Source organism: Xyrauchen texanus, chromosome 44 (genome assembly GCF_025860055.1).
Source record: "Xyrauchen texanus isolate HMW12.3.18 chromosome 44, RBS_HiC_50CHRs, whole genome shotgun sequence".
Taxonomy (NCBI): domain Eukaryota; kingdom Metazoa; phylum Chordata; class Actinopteri; order Cypriniformes; family Catostomidae; genus Xyrauchen; species Xyrauchen texanus.
The window spans coordinates 30862335-30880547 of NC_068319.1; the positions used below are offsets into that span (position 1 = coordinate 30862335).

Below are 18213 nucleotides of genomic sequence, written 5' to 3' on the forward strand. Positions count from 1 at the left end.
GAAATGGAGAGGCTGATCCTGTATTTCTTGACCTGAAGTTAAAACAAGTGCTTGTACCTCATATTTTAAGACGCTGCACAATTAATCGATCAAATAATCAAGATTACAATTACGGCTGCCACAATTAACTAAATGTGAAGTGTCCGTTACAGAATTCCCTTTAGATATTCTTCAGTCGCATAGATATTTTCTATTTACAAAGTCACTTAAATGTTGTTTTGCAGCATTGAGCATTGTAACTGATCAGAGACATATCTGTTGTGTGCTTGAATCCAATTATGAATCAGAGTGTTTAGATTAGTCTAGGCTAGGTTTTTTTTATTTTGCCTATAGGAATACACATGAAGAAACTGTTATTCAAAATAAACACTACGTTTATTTAGTTTATTCTCTTTATTTAGTTCACAGGTAGGTTTCACTTAACCACCATCACCGTTCATCTCACTGAACTACCCGCGGCACGACGTGCAGTATTCAATAGTGTATAAGCAATAATTTCATCCTGTTTGGCTGCATCAAATGAAATGTCTTTTGTTATGAATGCATCACTCTCCCTATCAGTTGATTCAATGTTAAGATTATCAACACATGACATATCCACAGACTCCTTTTGACCATCACTGCCACCAGTTTTTGTGTTTCCCAGAGGCTTTGCCTGCTCTGCCTAAAACCTTGGCTCTCTGTAGACCACCACCATCCTGTTTCATGAATGTTATGGTCTGTCCTGGTTTTAACTTCACATCAGTAGAAGATACAGGGTTACCACAAACATTGTGATCTGTTTTAGTTTGTGTTATACTTGGATGACACCTCTTTTCCTGTATTCACTTCCCTGTCGCTGATGTTTTCCTGTTCACTGTCTGTGTTTTCTTCATTATCTGAGCTTTCTGCTACATTGTTTAAGCTGCCTTTTTCACTAGCCGTCTTGCTGTTGCTTATCCTGAAATTCCTGACCCTGTGTGTTTGTATGACAGAGCCTGGATTGATGTACTCTAACAAGAGTCCCCCCATGTCTTACAAATACAACAGCTCCATCTTGACCAATAACTACCTCTGGTCCCTTCCACTCAAGACAGTCTGCTGTTTTGTAATATACCTTGTCTCCTGTCACATACATGTCATCTGTGGGTCTGAGCTGCTTACGTAGTGCCCTTCTTATCGCTGCTTCAGTAAATGCTTTCCTAGAATTCTGTAAAGCTGAAATGTGTTCTCCTACTCTAGCACTCATAGTAGTACCTTCTAGAGCAGGTAGTTTATCATCTATTACAGAAGGAAGGTTAGGATTCTGTCCTAACACTAATTGATATGGACTGTAGCCATGAACATTCAACATACTGTTCTTAGCCATGAGGGCCCAGTCAAGGGCAGTGTGCCAGTCACATCCATTTTCTCGTTTGACCTTCTGACTGATCTCGGTGAGTGTTTGATTATGTCTCTCGAGTAGTCAGTTACTCCAGGGACTGTGTCCTGCTGTTGTTTTTGTCTCAATGTTAAAGTTTTCAGCCTTGTCTCTGATCTCTTCGTTGTTGAATTCTCCACCATTGTCACTGTACAGCCTCTGGGGGACGCCATGGACACTTATCCTAGTGTGAATGAAGGAATTGACAATTTCAGATGACTTCTTTGTTTTCACAATGTTTCCAGCACTGAAACGTGTGAAGTGATCGATGATGTGGAGATACCATACACCTGGCTCCAACTCGTGCAGATCCACCGCCACTGTCTCGTTATATTCCGAAGCTAAGGGCAATCCCACAACTGGCTTTGGTTTTGTCTTTTTATACTTCTGGGATATTTCACAGTCATATACTATTTGTTGTAAGATAGTATAGAATTCTTTGTCATTATTTCCTGAATTGTGAATGAGCCTCTGTAGCCTGTCTGCCGACGAGTGACCAAACTGTTTATGGAGCTTCAGAAGGACTTTACGTTTTTCATCTGGAGACATATTATCTGTCACTTTTAGAACTTCCTCTTCAGTTTGGCCTTTTTTTGTTTCTTTGTCTCTGATCTCGACACAGTAATGTCCAGAACTAGTAAATTCAAGAGGAATGGATTGTTTGAACATCACTTCACTGTCCTTCTCCATGTCCAAAATAGTCCCTGCCGCCTTCAGGGACATTTTACTCAGCAGAAGTGAAATGTCAACCTTAACAACTTCAGTTTCAATTTGGCATTTTGTCAGTCCTATTTTAGCTGGTAGTTTCATAATTCCTGTGTAATATACCATATTCCCATCTCCGAATCGAAATGGTCTGCAACTGGGAGTTTCTGTTTGCATCAGCTGGTTCACTTGATCTTGGGTGAGACCATCAATATAGCTTTCCAGCCATTTCTCCCCACACACAGTACGGGTACAAGCAGTGTCAATAATGGCTGATCCCAGCGATTCAGTCATAAATATCTCTGCGTCTGACATGGCGGCCTTTGTAAACGATGAAATATTACATTCCTCTACATTGGCATCTTCAGTTATTCTTACTTGTTCAGTTTTCTTGTGGGGACAGTCTTTCGCCCAATGAAATGTACACTGGCAAATAGCACATCTGGATCTCTTACCGAACTTATCAAGTGGATTAGTCCCTGGTAATGGCTGCTTTAGTTGTCCAGTTTGGAAAGTTGCGCTCCGTTTTCCTCTTACTTGTGTTCTTTTTAGAGCAGACTTCGTGGAGGGAAACTTCAACTCTGTGCAGGCCGTCAATGCTAGCTGCCTGCTTTTTTCATCGAGACAGGCCATGTCTAATAGCTTAAAAGCCAGCAGAGCATCATGCAGTTGTATCGGTGTTCGAAATCAATACTATAGTCCTCCATGGAAACTGAACTATTCTTCGTTATGCCATCAAAATAAGAATAAGCTTCATTGCGCGATCCTTTTCCTCTTTGAGGAACACGCCGTCCAACTTTGTCATCAACGTTTCCATACCGTTATCACTGTCCAAATCCTCCGCAGGTATTTCCATTGCCATTTTTTTCCGGGCTCTTCCCTCAAGCCCCAAGGTGACAGCAAGGGCGTGCTTCTTTTTGGCGAGGTCTGTAACCCGCGTCCAGATATTAACTTAATTTTTCCAACACTCGTATGGCCAATGTTATTCAAAATAAACACTACGTTTATTTCGTTTATTCTCTTTATTTAGTTCACAGGTAGGTTTCACTTAACCACCATCACCGTTCATCTCACTGAACTACCCGCGGCACGACGTGCAGTATCCAATAGTGTATAAGCACCTTGTGCCGAGGTGAACAGAGTAGAGGAGAAATAACATGTTAACTGAAACATCTACAAATACCCCCTGCTGTGTAAACAGATATAGCTGAACACCTCACTGACCTCTGCCTGCATCATCTTGGTTATTGGATGGTCTTCACTCTCTTAAAATGGAATACTTAGACAATAAATGAATGCCAACTAAAGCCTTCATCAGCCAAATAACAACGGACAATGCATCTATGTGCACTTCTGCAGTTAATTCAGGATGGACTTCAAAGACTTTACAAAATCATTTTGTTTTAACATTGGCCACCAACATCTACTCAGTGTACTAGTTTAACCCATGACATGTACTACACATAACCACACTGCCTGGCCAAAACAATCGCATACTCCAATATTTTGTTGGACCGCCTTTTAGCTTTGATTACGGCGTGCATTCATTGTGGGATTGTTTCGACAACCTTATGCAATGTCACAATTTATTTCCAGACTTGCATACATTTTTGCACGAGATCTTGTATTGTTGATGGAAGAGTCGAACCACTCCGTAAAGTCTTCTCCAAGCATGTCCCAAAGACTTTCAATAAGGTTAAGGTCAGGACTCTGTGGTGGCCAATTCATGTGTGAAAAAGATTTCTCATGCTCCCTGAACCACTCTCTCACAATTCCTGCCAGATGAATCTTGGTATTGTCATCCTGAAATATGCCCATGCCTTCAGGGAAGAAAAAATCCATTGATTGGATAACCTGGTAAACACCTGACTTCATTTCATTGCTGCATAACTTTGCTGAGGCTAGACCTGACCAATTGAAGCAAACCCATCATAACACAGCCTCCAGAGGCTTGTAGTGTGGACACTATGCATGACGGGTGCATCGCTTCATGTGCTTCCCTTCTTACTGCCCATCGCTTTGGAATAGAGTAAATCTGGACTCATCAGACCACATTACCTTTTTTCATTGCTCCACAGACCAATCTTTATGCTCCATAGCAAATTTAAGTTGTTTTTTTCTGATTAGCCTCACTAATAAGTGGCTTTCTTGTGGCAACACAACTGTTAGTTCCAATCCTGTAAGTACTCATCGCATTGTGCGTCTGGAGTTGCCTCTCGATTTTCAGTACAATTCGTTCAGAGTGCTCTCTCAATGAATCATTTGGAGCAGTTTCTCACACAGTAAAACATTATCAGGATATTTACGAGCACAAAGAACAAACAGTGCTGAATACAGTGGTAATTTACCTACAATCAACTGAAACAAAAAGCTGTCTTTTTTTGAGCAGTTACTTTAAGAAACTTCAGCTAGTGCTGTGTCATGTGAACACTTGTGTCGCTGCATATTTGGACACCGTGTCAAGTTTAAAAGAACTTCTTTAACTGATATAACACGTCTCAAGACACTTGCGTTCTGCTCCTTTCATTGTGGTGCATTTAGCTTTATTTAGCGTGAGAGCGCATCTGTTCTGAACGGTTACTGGAAGAAATGCTTCAGCCAATAGTTACATGAATGCTGCTACACCAGAAGCTTTATTGTTCAAGATTAAATCCTGCTGGTGCCCTTGGCCAAAAGCACGGCTACTTTGGTACCAAGTCGGTACTAAAATAAAAATGTCACGATACCAGCGTTTGTGCAGCTTCTGGTAGTATCAAGCACCAACTTGTATTATAATATTCCACGGGTCTGTTGAATGCTTGATTCTGATTGGTTGATAGACAGTCTAAGGTGTGCAATTATTTTTCAAGTAAATGCACAGCTGTGAATAGTTCCAGGTCTTGACTGCAGAACAGTTCCATTAATTAAAATTTCTATTGAAAACAGTCCTTGGGCTCCCTCTCTCTCTTTCACTCTTATCTCACCCACACACACACACACACACACACCGTACATGCTACCACAGCAAAATAATCATATTAACAAAGTAATTGGTTTGTAAATCGGTTAAGAACATCAAACATTTTCTATAATATCCTATATTTATTTAATTTTCGGGAAAAGGGGTTTAGTCTTAAGCTGTCTGGCAGATCATGATGGGGAGATGACAGTGGCAGCTCACAAGACCTGGCAGTCTGTACTGGCAGGAGGCAGTCATCTAGTGTGACCATCCACATTGTCAAATGCTGTAACCATTGACAGCTGTCAGAGAGTATTTGTTTATCTCTTAAATCTATTTACAAAGCTCTGAATTTTGCTCCCTTCATTCTACAGTCACTCCAAAGAATTATAATATTGTATTCTCATGGATCTACAGTCAGGTCCATAAATATTGAGACATCGACACAATTCTAATCTTTTTGGCTCTATACACCACCACAATGGATTTGAAAGGAAACGAACAAGATGTGCTTTAACTGCAGACTTTCAGCTTTAATTTGAGGGTATTTACATCCAAATCAGGTGAACGGTGTAGGAATTACAACAGTTTGTATATGTGCCTCCCACTTTTTAAGGGACCAAAAGTAATGGGACAATTGGCTGCTCAGCTGTTCCATGGCCAGGTGTGTGTTATTCCCTCATGATCCTATTTGCATTTGGAATCTGTTGCTGTCAACTCTCAATATGAGATCCAAAGAGCTGTCACTATCAGTGAAGCAAGCCATCATTAGGCTGAAAAATCCAAACAAACCCATCAGAGAGATAGCAAAAACATTAGGTGTGGCCAAATCAACTGTTTGGAACATTCTTAAAAAGAAAGAACGCACCGGTGAGCTCAGCAACACCAAAAGACCCGGAAGACCACGGAAAACAACTGTGGTGGATGACCGAAGAATTCTTTCCCTGGTGAAGAAAACATCCTTCACAACAGTTGGCCAGATCAAGAACACTCTCCAGAAGGTAGGTGTATGTGTGTCAAAGTCAACAATCAAGAGAAGACTTCACCAGAGTGAATACAGAGGGTTCACCACAAGATGTAAACCATTGGTGAGCCTCAAAAACAGGAAGGCCAGATTAGAGTTTGCCAAACAACATCTAAAAAGCCTTCACAGTTCTGGAACAACATCCTATGGACAGATGAGACAAAGATCAACTTGTACCAGAGTAATGGGAAGAGAAGAGTATGGAGAAGGAAAGGAACTGCTCATGATCCAAAGCATACCACCTCATGAGTGAAGCATGGTGGTGGTAGTGTCATGGCGTGGGCATGTATGGCTGCCAATGGAACTGGTTCTCTTGTATTTATTGATGATGTGACTGCTGACAAAAGCAGCAGGATGAATTCTGAAGTGTTTCTGGCAATATTATCTGCTCATATTCAGCCAAATGCTTCAGAACTCATTGGACGGCGCTTCACAGTACAGATGGACAATGACCGAAGCATACTGCGAAAGCAACCAAAGAGTTTTTTTAAGGGAAAGAAGTGGAATGTTATGCAATGGCCAAGTCAATCACCTGACCTGAATCCGAATGAGCATGCATTTCACTTGCTGAAGACAAAACTGAAGGGAAAATGCCCCAAGAACAAGCAGGAACTGAAGACAGTTGCAGTAGAGGCCTGGCAGAGCATCACCAGGGATGAAACCCAGCGTCTGGTGATGTCTATGTGTTCCAGACTTCAGGCTGTAATTGACTGCAAAGGATTTGCAACCAAGTATTAAAAAGTATTTTAGAAATGGTAAATGGTCTGCACTTATATAGCGCCTTTTTAACTTTGGTGTTATTTAAAGAGTTTTACACCGCATCTCATTCACCCATTCACACATTCACATACCAATGACTGCAGCGCTGCAATGTAAACAGATGCTTACTCAGATTGTGCTGGAATAGACACTTCAACAATTATCAAGTGACACACTTCCACTTTGTATGTGATCAAACAGAAGAATATTTTTATCAAAGGTGTGAAACATAGCCTTGATACAAATATGATCACATACAGTGTATGAACATGTACTATTTTGCCTAACCCTAATGTCTATTTTTCCTTTTTTTTTCTTGTTTCATTTAAAAAGTCCTGTAAAGTAGTAAATGCAAATTTTAATTACTGTATAATGTAATGTAAGCATGGTAAACATGTATATGTATTAGCTGACTTGTACGAAGCCATTCAGACAACATTTCCATGTTTTTGTCTTCCGGAAATAAAATGGGACATTTCCAGCTGAAAAGATCACATGTACAGAAAGAAATATACTGAGATGAGAAATAAAACGCACAGTGCAAACAAATAACACAGGATTCACACCATCACCTTGCATCCACTGCTGTTGATTGGCCTTTCTTTAAAAGAATATCGTTTTTAACATGCAGCAGTGAGTGAAAGATGTGCATGCTTCACATGTTCAAAATATTATTCCCATAAAAACATTTTTTACTCTTGGGATATTATATACTGGTGAAGATGAAAAATGAATTGCTTCAGAATATCAATGGCTTCTTTTAGTTTAGAGTTTAGATCCTCAGTGAAAAACTTATTTTACTCATACTTAAGAAACCTTCAAAAAAACAACAAACACATTCATTAAATCATGCATTCATTCATAACCAAAATTGCACAGTTCTTATAAACATCAGATAAGACAATGTGTGTGTTTTCTACATTTACTCTAAATATGACAAATTCAATCTTGAGATATTAATCACTTTAGCAATGTGTAGGATATAATCCATAGGTCTAATGGTATTTGAACAAACTGTAACAGAAAATGAGTAACTATATTGCGCATGTTTCCTACCAGTTGAGATCATGGACATTAGACTGCTCATATAGCAAATAAATTCCTTAAAGATGATTTAATCTATAAGAATATATCCTTATGAATACATTAATGCAATTCCTCTTAGTGAGAGAAGAAAGAGAAATGCAAAATTCTGAAAAAACAAAAGCGGCTGACTGAACTTAACCAACCAGTAGGCTAAGAGCAATAGTTTTCTATGAGCTGCCACTGTCGTCTCCTCATCTGCCAGTGGCTGGTGGCAGGTCATGTCATCCGCCAGTGGCGGTTCCTGCCAGCTAGTGAGAGATTGAACCCCTCTTGAATTTGGGTTGAAAAGCTTCCTCATCTCCCCGCACTTACACATGCTCACACACATTCAGCTGAAGTCAGAAGGTTACATACACTTATGTTAAAGAAATTAAAAATCATTTTTAACCACTCCACAGATTTAATATTAGCAAACTATAGTTTTGGCAAGTTGTTTAAGACATCACTTTGTGCACTCCAAAAATAGTTTACAGACCGATTGTTTCACTTTTATTTGACTAGATCACAATTGCAGTGGGTCAGAAGTTTACATACACTAAGTTAACGGTGCCTTTAAGCAGCTTGGAAAATTCCAGAAAATGATGTCAAGCCTTTAGACAATTAGCCAATTAGCATCTGATAGGGGCTGTACTGTGGATGTATTTCAAAGTTTACCTTCAAAGTCGGTGCCTCTTTGCTTGACATCATGTGAAAATCCCAAAAAATTGCCAAGACCTCAGAAAAAACTTTTGTGGTCCTCCACAAGTCTGTTTCAACCTTGGGAGCAAATTCCACTTCCTATTTTCATTGTTGCTATCTGCAACTCTCTTTTTATGTGAAGGTCACAATTCTGCATGACATTTGTGTTGAGATGTGCATTGATGTCATGTGAGGGACTTTGTGGTTGTGTGAATAAGCTTTAATGTTTAAAATGTGTTTGTCTTGTTTCTCTCTGACTTGATGTAGAGTTCAGATCGCTCTTTCCGCAACTGAGTGGAGTTCTGACACTCGCATTCTTCATTCACAACTGTATCATCACCCTTATGAAGAGCAACAGACATCAAGAAAACAATGTGAGTATTCTCAGCCTCTTCACCACAGTTTTACCACATCAGCTGTTCCATTGCAGGGTTCACTTCAGCACAAATGCAAAAAAGTGTGGTTTTGTTTTTGTTCCACTGTGTAACTGGATCAGCTGTCATTGCACAGAAACCACTAAGCTGGTGATGAGTCATTCTGGTCAACATTAACTCACCAGGAACATAAGCGCTTCATGAGAGACCAGAAAAACCTGACAGTCAGCCAAAACATGACTTTTCTTGTCTATGTAATGAGATGTAGATGTCTATAGTTTGGTCATCACACATGCTTCTCACCTCAGCCTTTATTACTCAACCATCAGTCATTGTACAAACATGAATATTGTGCCTGAATGCATGTGGGTGATTCTCATGAAACCTCTCAAGTAAATGATCTGATCATATTTAAGCAAATTACATTTAAAAAGATACTGTTGTATATTTTCTTTTAAAATTAAAATCAGCAAAAATGAAAGGCAGTTCCAAGCAGTACAACTATGAAGTATAAATACTTACAATGTATATAATATACTGTATATATGTTTTTCTATTGCAGTAATGAGTATCATATTGAACATGTTTTTTCACATTGTGTTGAGAATTGGGGGGATAAAGCGTGCAAAATTGTCTCAATGTAAAAAATCATAATGGCCCTAAAAATAAGCTTCTTTTTCTTTAAGCAACATATAATTATTAGGGGCAAAGCACCAAATGTGCTGTGGCACTTATATTATTTGTTAGTTTTCTTTTTCTTCTTCCCCCAATGGACTTCTTATCTAATATACTTATATGACAGCTATGTGAACCGCAAGTAGGAACGTTCTAAGATTTGGCACACTGATAGGGATGGGTATGAATAGCCGCCAGACCATATTTGGCATCTCTAGCACAAACTCCATAGCACCACCACCACTTTTCTTGTGCACATAGATTACAACCGTTTGGCCTACAAACAAAATCATTTCTCTACTTGTAATGATGGTAATGAACCCCTAACATTAAATTTCCACACAGTACAGTGGTCGCCATCTTGGATGGTGACATTTATCGTCTTTTCACATCCTCCAACATTGTCTGTTTTGCCCAAAAATTGATGACTGTATTTCGGCAATGCTTTGTCCTATTGAAATGAAACTTGGTACGCTTGTCAAGAACATGATCTGAGGGAACATGCAAAGTCTGGTGACAGCGCCACCTATGGGTAAAAAAAGGGAACTAACCTACACTTTTATGTGCTGACTCTAAACTTGGCATGTCTCTTTGCCAGTGTTGAGACATGCCAACTGAGTGGCATACTGTGTAAAGTCCTAGACCATTATTTAAAAGGTTGTGGGTTCGTTACCCACCTCGGCAGGTCTTGCATTTGAATTTAATTTGTACTGGAGGTCTATGTGCTTACTAAATAGTAGCAGGGCTTGTCCTTGATAATGTCTGCTTGCATGTATTATTATTATTATTCCTCTTTTTTTCTTTTTGTTTTCTTCTTTTTTTGCCAATGGGAGTTTAAGGTAGCACTATAATCTGTACATAGGAAAATTGTGGGTAGGTATGAATAGCTCCCACACCAGGTTTGGGGTCTCTAGGACAAACTCTTTTTTTTTTTTTTTTTTTTTTTACTTCTATCTTTTAAACATTTTGGTCTAAAAGCAATTCCTGCTTCCTCTTCATGGTGATTTTTATGCAACTCCACCTATTACAGTGGCCATGTTTGATTGTGACTTTATAGTTTTTCTGCTGTTGTTCCTACAAAACAATGACTAAGATGATTTTCAGACCGAGCTGCACAGAATTGACTGAACGGAGTTTCGATTTTCATCTTTGTTGAAAAGTAATGACAATACATAGTTGACCGTAGCGACTGCTGTGCTGACTCTCAGATTGGTTTGTCCCTTTGGTGCCTGTCAGTGTGGTGCAGTGGATAGTGTGCAGAAATGTGGAGCAGAAAGGTATGGGGTCAGTCCTGCCCTGGGGTGATTTGTGTAGTGGTGCTGGTTTGCTTTGCATGTCATATTCAGTCTATCTGTTCTTTGTGTCCTCAATAATAATGATAATAAATCTTTATTTTCTATAGCACCTTTAAAAGTTGCATCTCAAAGCGCTTTACAAGAGAAAAATAAAAATACATTGAAATACAAAAAAAGATCATGTGCAATCTGAACTATTTAAAAGAATACAGTAATAATTACATAATAATCACAGAAAAGAAACCCTAAAAAAGTGAGTTTTAAGAGAAGATTTAAAAATACTAAAAGATTCAGCATGTCTAACCTCAGAGGGAAGAGTTCCACAGTTTTGGAGCAAAAGAAGAGAAGGCCCTGTCACCCATAGAATGTAGACAAGTTGGAGGAACAGTTAAAAACCAGATTCAGAGGAGCGGAGATCACGCAGTGCAAGGACTCCAAGATAGGAGTGATGTGATCACTTGTCCTGGACCCTGTCAAGAATCTAGCAGCAGAGTTTTGCTCATACTGCAACTTATTTAAGGTAGATTTAGAGACCCCAGTAAAGCATTGCAATAATCAATACGAGAAAATACAAAAGTTTTGATCCGTTTTTCAGCAACCGAGAAAGATAACATGGGGCGCAGTGCAATGTTTCTGAGATGGAAGAATGATGTTTTAACAGTATTCTTGACATGAGGATCAAATGTTACATTTGCATGAAATATCACCCCCAAATGTTGTATTGTTTGAAACTCCAGAGCAGAGCATCCATATTTAAGGTTAAAGAACCAGCTTTACAAAGAACCAATGAGCATATCCTCAGTCTTGTCACTGTTGAAACAAAGAAAATTTAGAGACATCCTTTTTATTTATCTCTGTAATACATTGTAAATCTGGGTGTCATCTGTGTAAAAATTATCATTAACACCAAGAGATCTTAAGAGCTGACCAAGGGGAAACATGTAAATGCTAAAAAAGGGGCCCAAAAGCGATCCCTGTGGAACACTACATTTAACCAAACCAACTTTGGACTTCCATCCACCCAAGGAAGCAAACTGCCGACGATCTGAGAGATAAGACTTGAACCAGTTTAATCCAGTATCAGTAACACCAAAGACTGTCTCAAGATGAGTGAGTAAAAGAGAATGATCTACAGTGTCAAAAGCGGCACGGAGATCAAGAAGGATCAGAATTGAAAGACAGCCAGAGTCTGAAGCTATCAACAAGTCCTTTGTGACCTTCACTAATGCCGTTTCAGTGCTGTGGAGTTTGTGAAAGCCAGATTGAAGATCCTCAAAAAGATGGTTTACAGTGAGATGAGTATAATTGACAAGCCACAATTCATTCTAAAATGTTTGCAAGGAAGGGAAGATTAGAAATGGGAAGAAAGTTGTCCAAGTCCAAGTTAGTTTTTTTAGGTACAGGGGTTACAGCAGCAGTTTTAAATGCTTCTGGCACAACACCCATGCACAGAGACTCATTTATTATACTCAAGACAACAGGACACAAAGAGACACAAACATCCTTAATGGGGTGCAATGGTTGCTGTTTTATTGTTCGGTCTCATAGCTGCTGCTTGCAGCTATTTCTTTTTCTTTTGGTGTTGTGAGAATCACTTGTGTTTTATACATTCATTTTATTCAGTAGTTGACTTTATGTTGTGGTGCTTGCCAATGCTATTTAGTACTTCGGGTTATGGAATAAAGCCCTAAACCCCAAGTATTTAACTTCAGTGTGTAATTCATTATGCTGAGGGAGAACTCAAGGGAGGTACCGAGTCATATCTAGAGACTTGGGGGTGAACGCTGTTTTTAGCCAGAACTAAACGCTGTTTTTACGCTGTTTTTATGCCAGAACTCCCTAGGAACCACATAGGAATATACAAAACTCAAAAAATACTTAAACCACACGTCAATGTCCTGGCAAGCATCCACAACACCAAAGCAGAAAAGTTGTAGTTAGAAGTGAAGAACAGTGTTGTGTGTAATTTGATGTTGTGGTTCCAGGTGCGGGACCTGTCGTTGGCTTACCTTCTCGTGGGGTTAACATACCTATACGTGGGCGTGCTGATCTTTGCTGCCTTTCCATCACCTCCGCTGTCTAAAGAATGCATCGAACCAGTAAGACACTTGCTTTACAATATCACACATGACATTCAGTGTGTGGTGTTTTATGTTGACCTGTGCTCTGTTGCAGAACTTTCTGGATAACTTCCCCAGCAGTGACATCCTGGTGTTTGTTGCAAGAACGTGTCTTCTGTTCCAGATGACCACCGTTTACCCTCTGCTGGGGTATCTGGTGCGGGTGCAGCTGATGGGGCAGATCTTTGGTGATCATTACCCGGGGTGAGTGGACTGCATCACACATCCAGTGCTTTACAAACACAGAGTAGCCCTAAACCCAGCTGTAATGCCAATAGTGACTTCTCATTGAAGATAATGACTTTGAGGACATTGATCTGGATCTTTGCTGCTGTTTCATTAGATTGACACTAGATATTTGCACGAGGCTGTATCATGAGGAATCAAATTAAGCTCAAAGTTTTGAGATAAAAGAGCTTTTAATGTACTATAAAAACATACTGCAACTTTCAGATCTCAAAACTGCCTCCCCAGTCCAGAATTTAGAAATCTAGAAAGTATTGATGAATTGATGTAAATTATACATTCATAGTATGTTTGTGATTTCACTGCTGGACACCTGTTCAATGAACTTTACCAACATCCTATGTATGTGACATTAATCACTATATCCACAACATAAACATCATGTTATTTATAATATTATTGTCTGCACAGGCAATGAAGCAAATGAACCGTGGAACTTGAACAAAGTGACGCTGACGCTAGTCGTAATGCTACTACGCCGTTTCCTTAAAAACATGCTACACCTAATGCAAAATCCTAAACATGAGGAATTCACTTCAGAGTTGCTTCTTACATGCAGTTAATCCTGCATTTTATGTGTATAACATTTCTCATGATGTTTAATCTTGCGTATTGATCTGTGATAGAATTATTGAAACAGTATTAAAGTCATTAATACATTTTTCAGTTTGGTCTGTTACAGTTTAACCCTTAAATGCACAAGTCTGATCTTTAGTGACCTCATTCTGAGTTATGCTCACACCTCTTTAGAATTCTTCAACCTTGCTCTTCTGAATTGTGTCACAAAACATAAAACATGCACACAAAAAAGCTGTATAACTGCTTAATTACCACAAGTGTGTTGGGTCATTAAGAACCCGAGATATGTAATTGTGTCAGGGTTTGTTTTTGTCATATTTTTATGATTATTACATATCAATATACACTCACTGAGCACAATATTAGGAGCTCTATGGTCCTAAAAGTGTCCGATGTGATCTTGTGCTGTTATAGCCCGTCTGACACCAACAATCATGCCACTGTCCAAATCACTGATATCACATTTTTCCCCATTCTGATGGTTGATATGAACTTTAGCTGAAGATCCTGACCCGTATCTGCATGATTTTATGGAATGCACTGCTGCCACATGATTGGCTGATTAGATAATCGCATGGATAAGTAGGTGTACAGGTGTATCTAATAAAGTGCTCAGTTAGTGTAGATATTTCTTAGTTTATTACAAGACAAATGAGTTCTATATTCATAAAATGTCTACTGCACATCTGTGACAACGCTGAATTCTCAGTATTTTCAATGCGCGCATTTTATACAGAACCTTGCTGCACAATCCAAAATGCAATGTGAGATATTGCTTAAATATTATACAATTACTATTGATTTATTATTAGTAGTAGTATTACAGTGAATATTACACAGCTATACAGTAGTTATGATTTCTGTCATACATTTAACATTGAAAGTGTTTTTGATGCTAGTTTCTCACCTCCAGAAAAGTTCTTATGTGACTAATTGTGATTATTAAACAGCAAAAGGCTGCTATTTAATGAAATGTTGTCAGTATGTCAATTACTCCTCCGATCATAAAAAGCCACACGATGCTCATTATGGTGTTTTCCATGTATGAGGCGAGGAACTGTAAGGTATGATCAGCCAGCGTCAGCACAACACCGGATCCATACATTCACAAGCGCTCACATTTGAAGCATGCAGCACAAGCAATCTTTAACTTCTTAAATCACAGCCTTTGACCTTTAATAATCCCAAAAGCACATTTTGTGTGCTAAATGTTTACATACATCAGATGGTATCAGTTTTTGTGGAATCAGAAAATGTTTTACATCAGCGTGGTATTGGACCTGAGTCTGATACGAGTATTGCTATAGGGACTTACATATGTTGTATGATGTTTCAGTGATGTGATTTACATTTGACATTGGATGAAGAAACAACACTGAATTAAACTAGAGCAAGTACAACACATGAACAGTATGATATGACTGTTGTCATTCAGGTGTACTACTGAAATGATGTAAGCTGTGTCTATATAGACTCAAAGTGTCTGAGAAAATACATACAGGTGCTGGTCATATCATTAGAATATCATCAAAAAGTTGATTTATTTCAGTAATTCCATTCAAAAAGTGAAACTTGGATAATGTATACATTCATTCCACACAGACTGATATATTTCAAGTGTTCATTCCTTTTAATTTTGATGATTATAACTGACAACTAATGAAAAACCCCAAAATAAGTATCTCAGAAAATTAGAATATTGTGAAAAGGTTCAATATTGAAGACACCGGGTGCCACACTCTAATCAGCTAATTAACTCAAAACACCTGCAAAGGCCTTTAAATGGTCTCTCAGTCTAGTTCTGTAGGCTACACAATCATGGGGAAGACTGCTGACTTGACAGCTGTCCAAAAGATGACCATTGACACCTTGCACAAGGAGGGCAAGACACAAAAGGTCATTGCTAAAGAGGCTGGCTGTTCACAGAGCTCTGTGTCCAAGCACATTAATAGAGAGGCTGAAGGGAAGGAAAAGATGTGGTAGAAAAAAGTGTACAAGCAATAGGGATAACCGCACCCTGGAGAGGATTGTGAAACAAAACCCATTCAAAAATGTGGGGGAGATTCACAAAGAGTGGACTGCAGCTGGAGTTAGTGCTTCAAGAACAACCACGCACAGACGTATGCAAGACATGGGTTTAAGCTGTCGCATTCCTTGTGTCAAGCCACTCTTGAACAAGACAGCGTCAGAACACAAAAACTCTATTGTGAAGAGGAAGAAGCGATATGCCAGACCCAACAATGCAGAAGAACTGAAGGCCACTATCAGAGCAACCTGGGCTCTCATAACACCCGAGCAGTGCCACAGACTGATCGACTCCAGTAATTACTTGCTGCAGTAATTCAGGCAAAAGAAGCCCCAACTAAGTATTGAGTGCTGTACATACTCATACTTTTCATGTTCATACTTTTCAGTTGGCCAACATTTCTAAAAATCCTTTTTTTGTATTGGTCTTCAGTAATATTCTAATTTTCGGAGATACTGAATTTGGGATTTTCTTTAGTTGTCAGTTTTAATCATCACAATTAAATGAAATAAACATTTGAAATATATCAGTCTGTGCGTAATGAATGAATATAATATCCAAGTTTCACTTTTTGAATGGAATTACTGAAATAAATCAACTTTTTGATGATATTCTAATTATATGACCAGCACCTGTATGTGTAACATATATGTTATGTTTAGCTCAATATGTCTCTCATGAAATTTCATGTGGAAGTAATGCATCCTGTTCTATATTTATTTCATCTCTGATATATGAAAAATAAAACATCAGAATATATTCTATCCATTCATGATAGAAATATGTGCCGGGTCTCTAAAGAACCGAGTATGTAATAATCACCCAAAGCAGGGTTAATACATGCTTTTATCCTTGTGCACATTATTGATAACTTAAATTCCATTTTATTCAGAGTAAAATATAGTCAAATGAACAAATATTACATGATGAAATATCACACCGTTACAAACGAGCGGCTGAGGATGTCAAGAAATTGTTTCTTAAAAGCACAGAATGTATAATATGAGCCGTTTAAAGGTTTGGCCTTGTGGAACACATCTTCATGAAGCTCATGTTTTTCCATTCATAGTTTCCTCCATGTGTTTGTTCTGAACATTGTCGTCGTTGGAGCTGGAGTTCTCATGGCCAGATTTTACCCCAATATTGGCTCTATTATCAGGTATGAGTTGTTAAAATGATCATGGATTGCATCTTCTGGGTGTGTGCATCTAATACTGTGGAGGACATCTCTGGTAGTTGCTAATCTTTGCTTTCATCTCAGGTACTCTGGGGCGATGTGTGGTTTGGCTCTGGTGTTTGTCCTTCCCTCTCTGATACACATGATCGCACTGAAGCGACGAGGCGAGTTACGCTGGCCATCCACTGTCTTTCACAGCCTCCTCATCCTGCTCGGAGTGGCCAATCTGTTGGGACAGTTCTTTATGTAAGACCTCTGTGCCTTCAATTGAATTCATCACACATGACTTCACAGTGTAGAGTTCCCACTTCTTCTGTTGGGAATCATTCCTCTGGTGCTTCTTACAGGACTGAAGTCATGACACTAACTGACTAATCAAAGTAGCAATGGGTTTTATTTCAAGGCACCAAAATGTCTCAGTTTACACATTTTAATAGATTTAATTCAAATGATAGATTTAGCATATTGTTTTTATCTGTTCCCATTAGCTTCAGACAAGCTACTGGACGCTGTCATCAGGGATCTAATCATTTTTTCTTTTTACCTGTAAATGTGATCATAATCAAATCATAATGCATCATATTTCTCCCCGATTTCATTCATTTGGTAAAAGTGCAGTGAAGACAGACTTTACCAGAGCTATTATTGTGCTCCCGCAAGATGCAAGACTACACTGTAGAAAATGACACCCTCATATTTGCATCATATTTAAACAAATGACACCGATCAAGCCGTTTCACTGGTAATAACACTACATGAAGTGTTCTGTGGAAAGACCCAGTTTTGACTGTTGTGGAATTAAACATGCATAATTAATGGATCCATAAAGGGAAGCAAAAGTGTCTGTTCATGATAACTGTTTCTTGTTGCCTTTGATTGTTTGATATTGTGTTCTGATTCAACAGAAGAGAAACACTCTTATGATGCATTCTATATGAGTTCATGTCACTTTATAAATCATATGTCATGGATGAGAGAAGATTCCATTTGCACACGTCTGAGATTCCAAAGCTTGAGTCACTTTTAATGTATTTGTAAATATTCATTTCTGTCCAAACAACGTCTCAAGTTCTTGCGTATGCTGTTATGGATAATAAATAGTAAATGAAAGTATTGTGAATTATAAAATAAA

The 18213-nt window shown here is 38.7% G+C and overlaps 1 protein-coding gene across 1 annotated transcript in view; it reads left to right on the forward strand.

Annotated features, from left to right (window-relative positions):
- The window catches only part of LOC127637034 (sodium-coupled neutral amino acid transporter 9-like), a 31983-nt gene extending 13798 nt beyond the window's left edge, over nt 1-18185 (forward strand). Inside the window, exons 11-15 of the mRNA XM_052117883.1 lie at nt 8857-8963; nt 12919-13032; nt 13109-13257; nt 16974-17063; nt 17166-18185. Of these exons, the coding sequence (XP_051973843.1) occupies nt 8857-8963; nt 12919-13032; nt 13109-13257; nt 16974-17063; nt 17166-17331 (626 nt within the window). The 3' untranslated portion in view covers nt 17332-18185. The remainder of the gene's footprint in view (nt 1-8856; nt 8964-12918; nt 13033-13108; nt 13258-16973; nt 17064-17165) is intronic.
- Nucleotides 18186-18213: the final 28 nt, after the last annotated feature.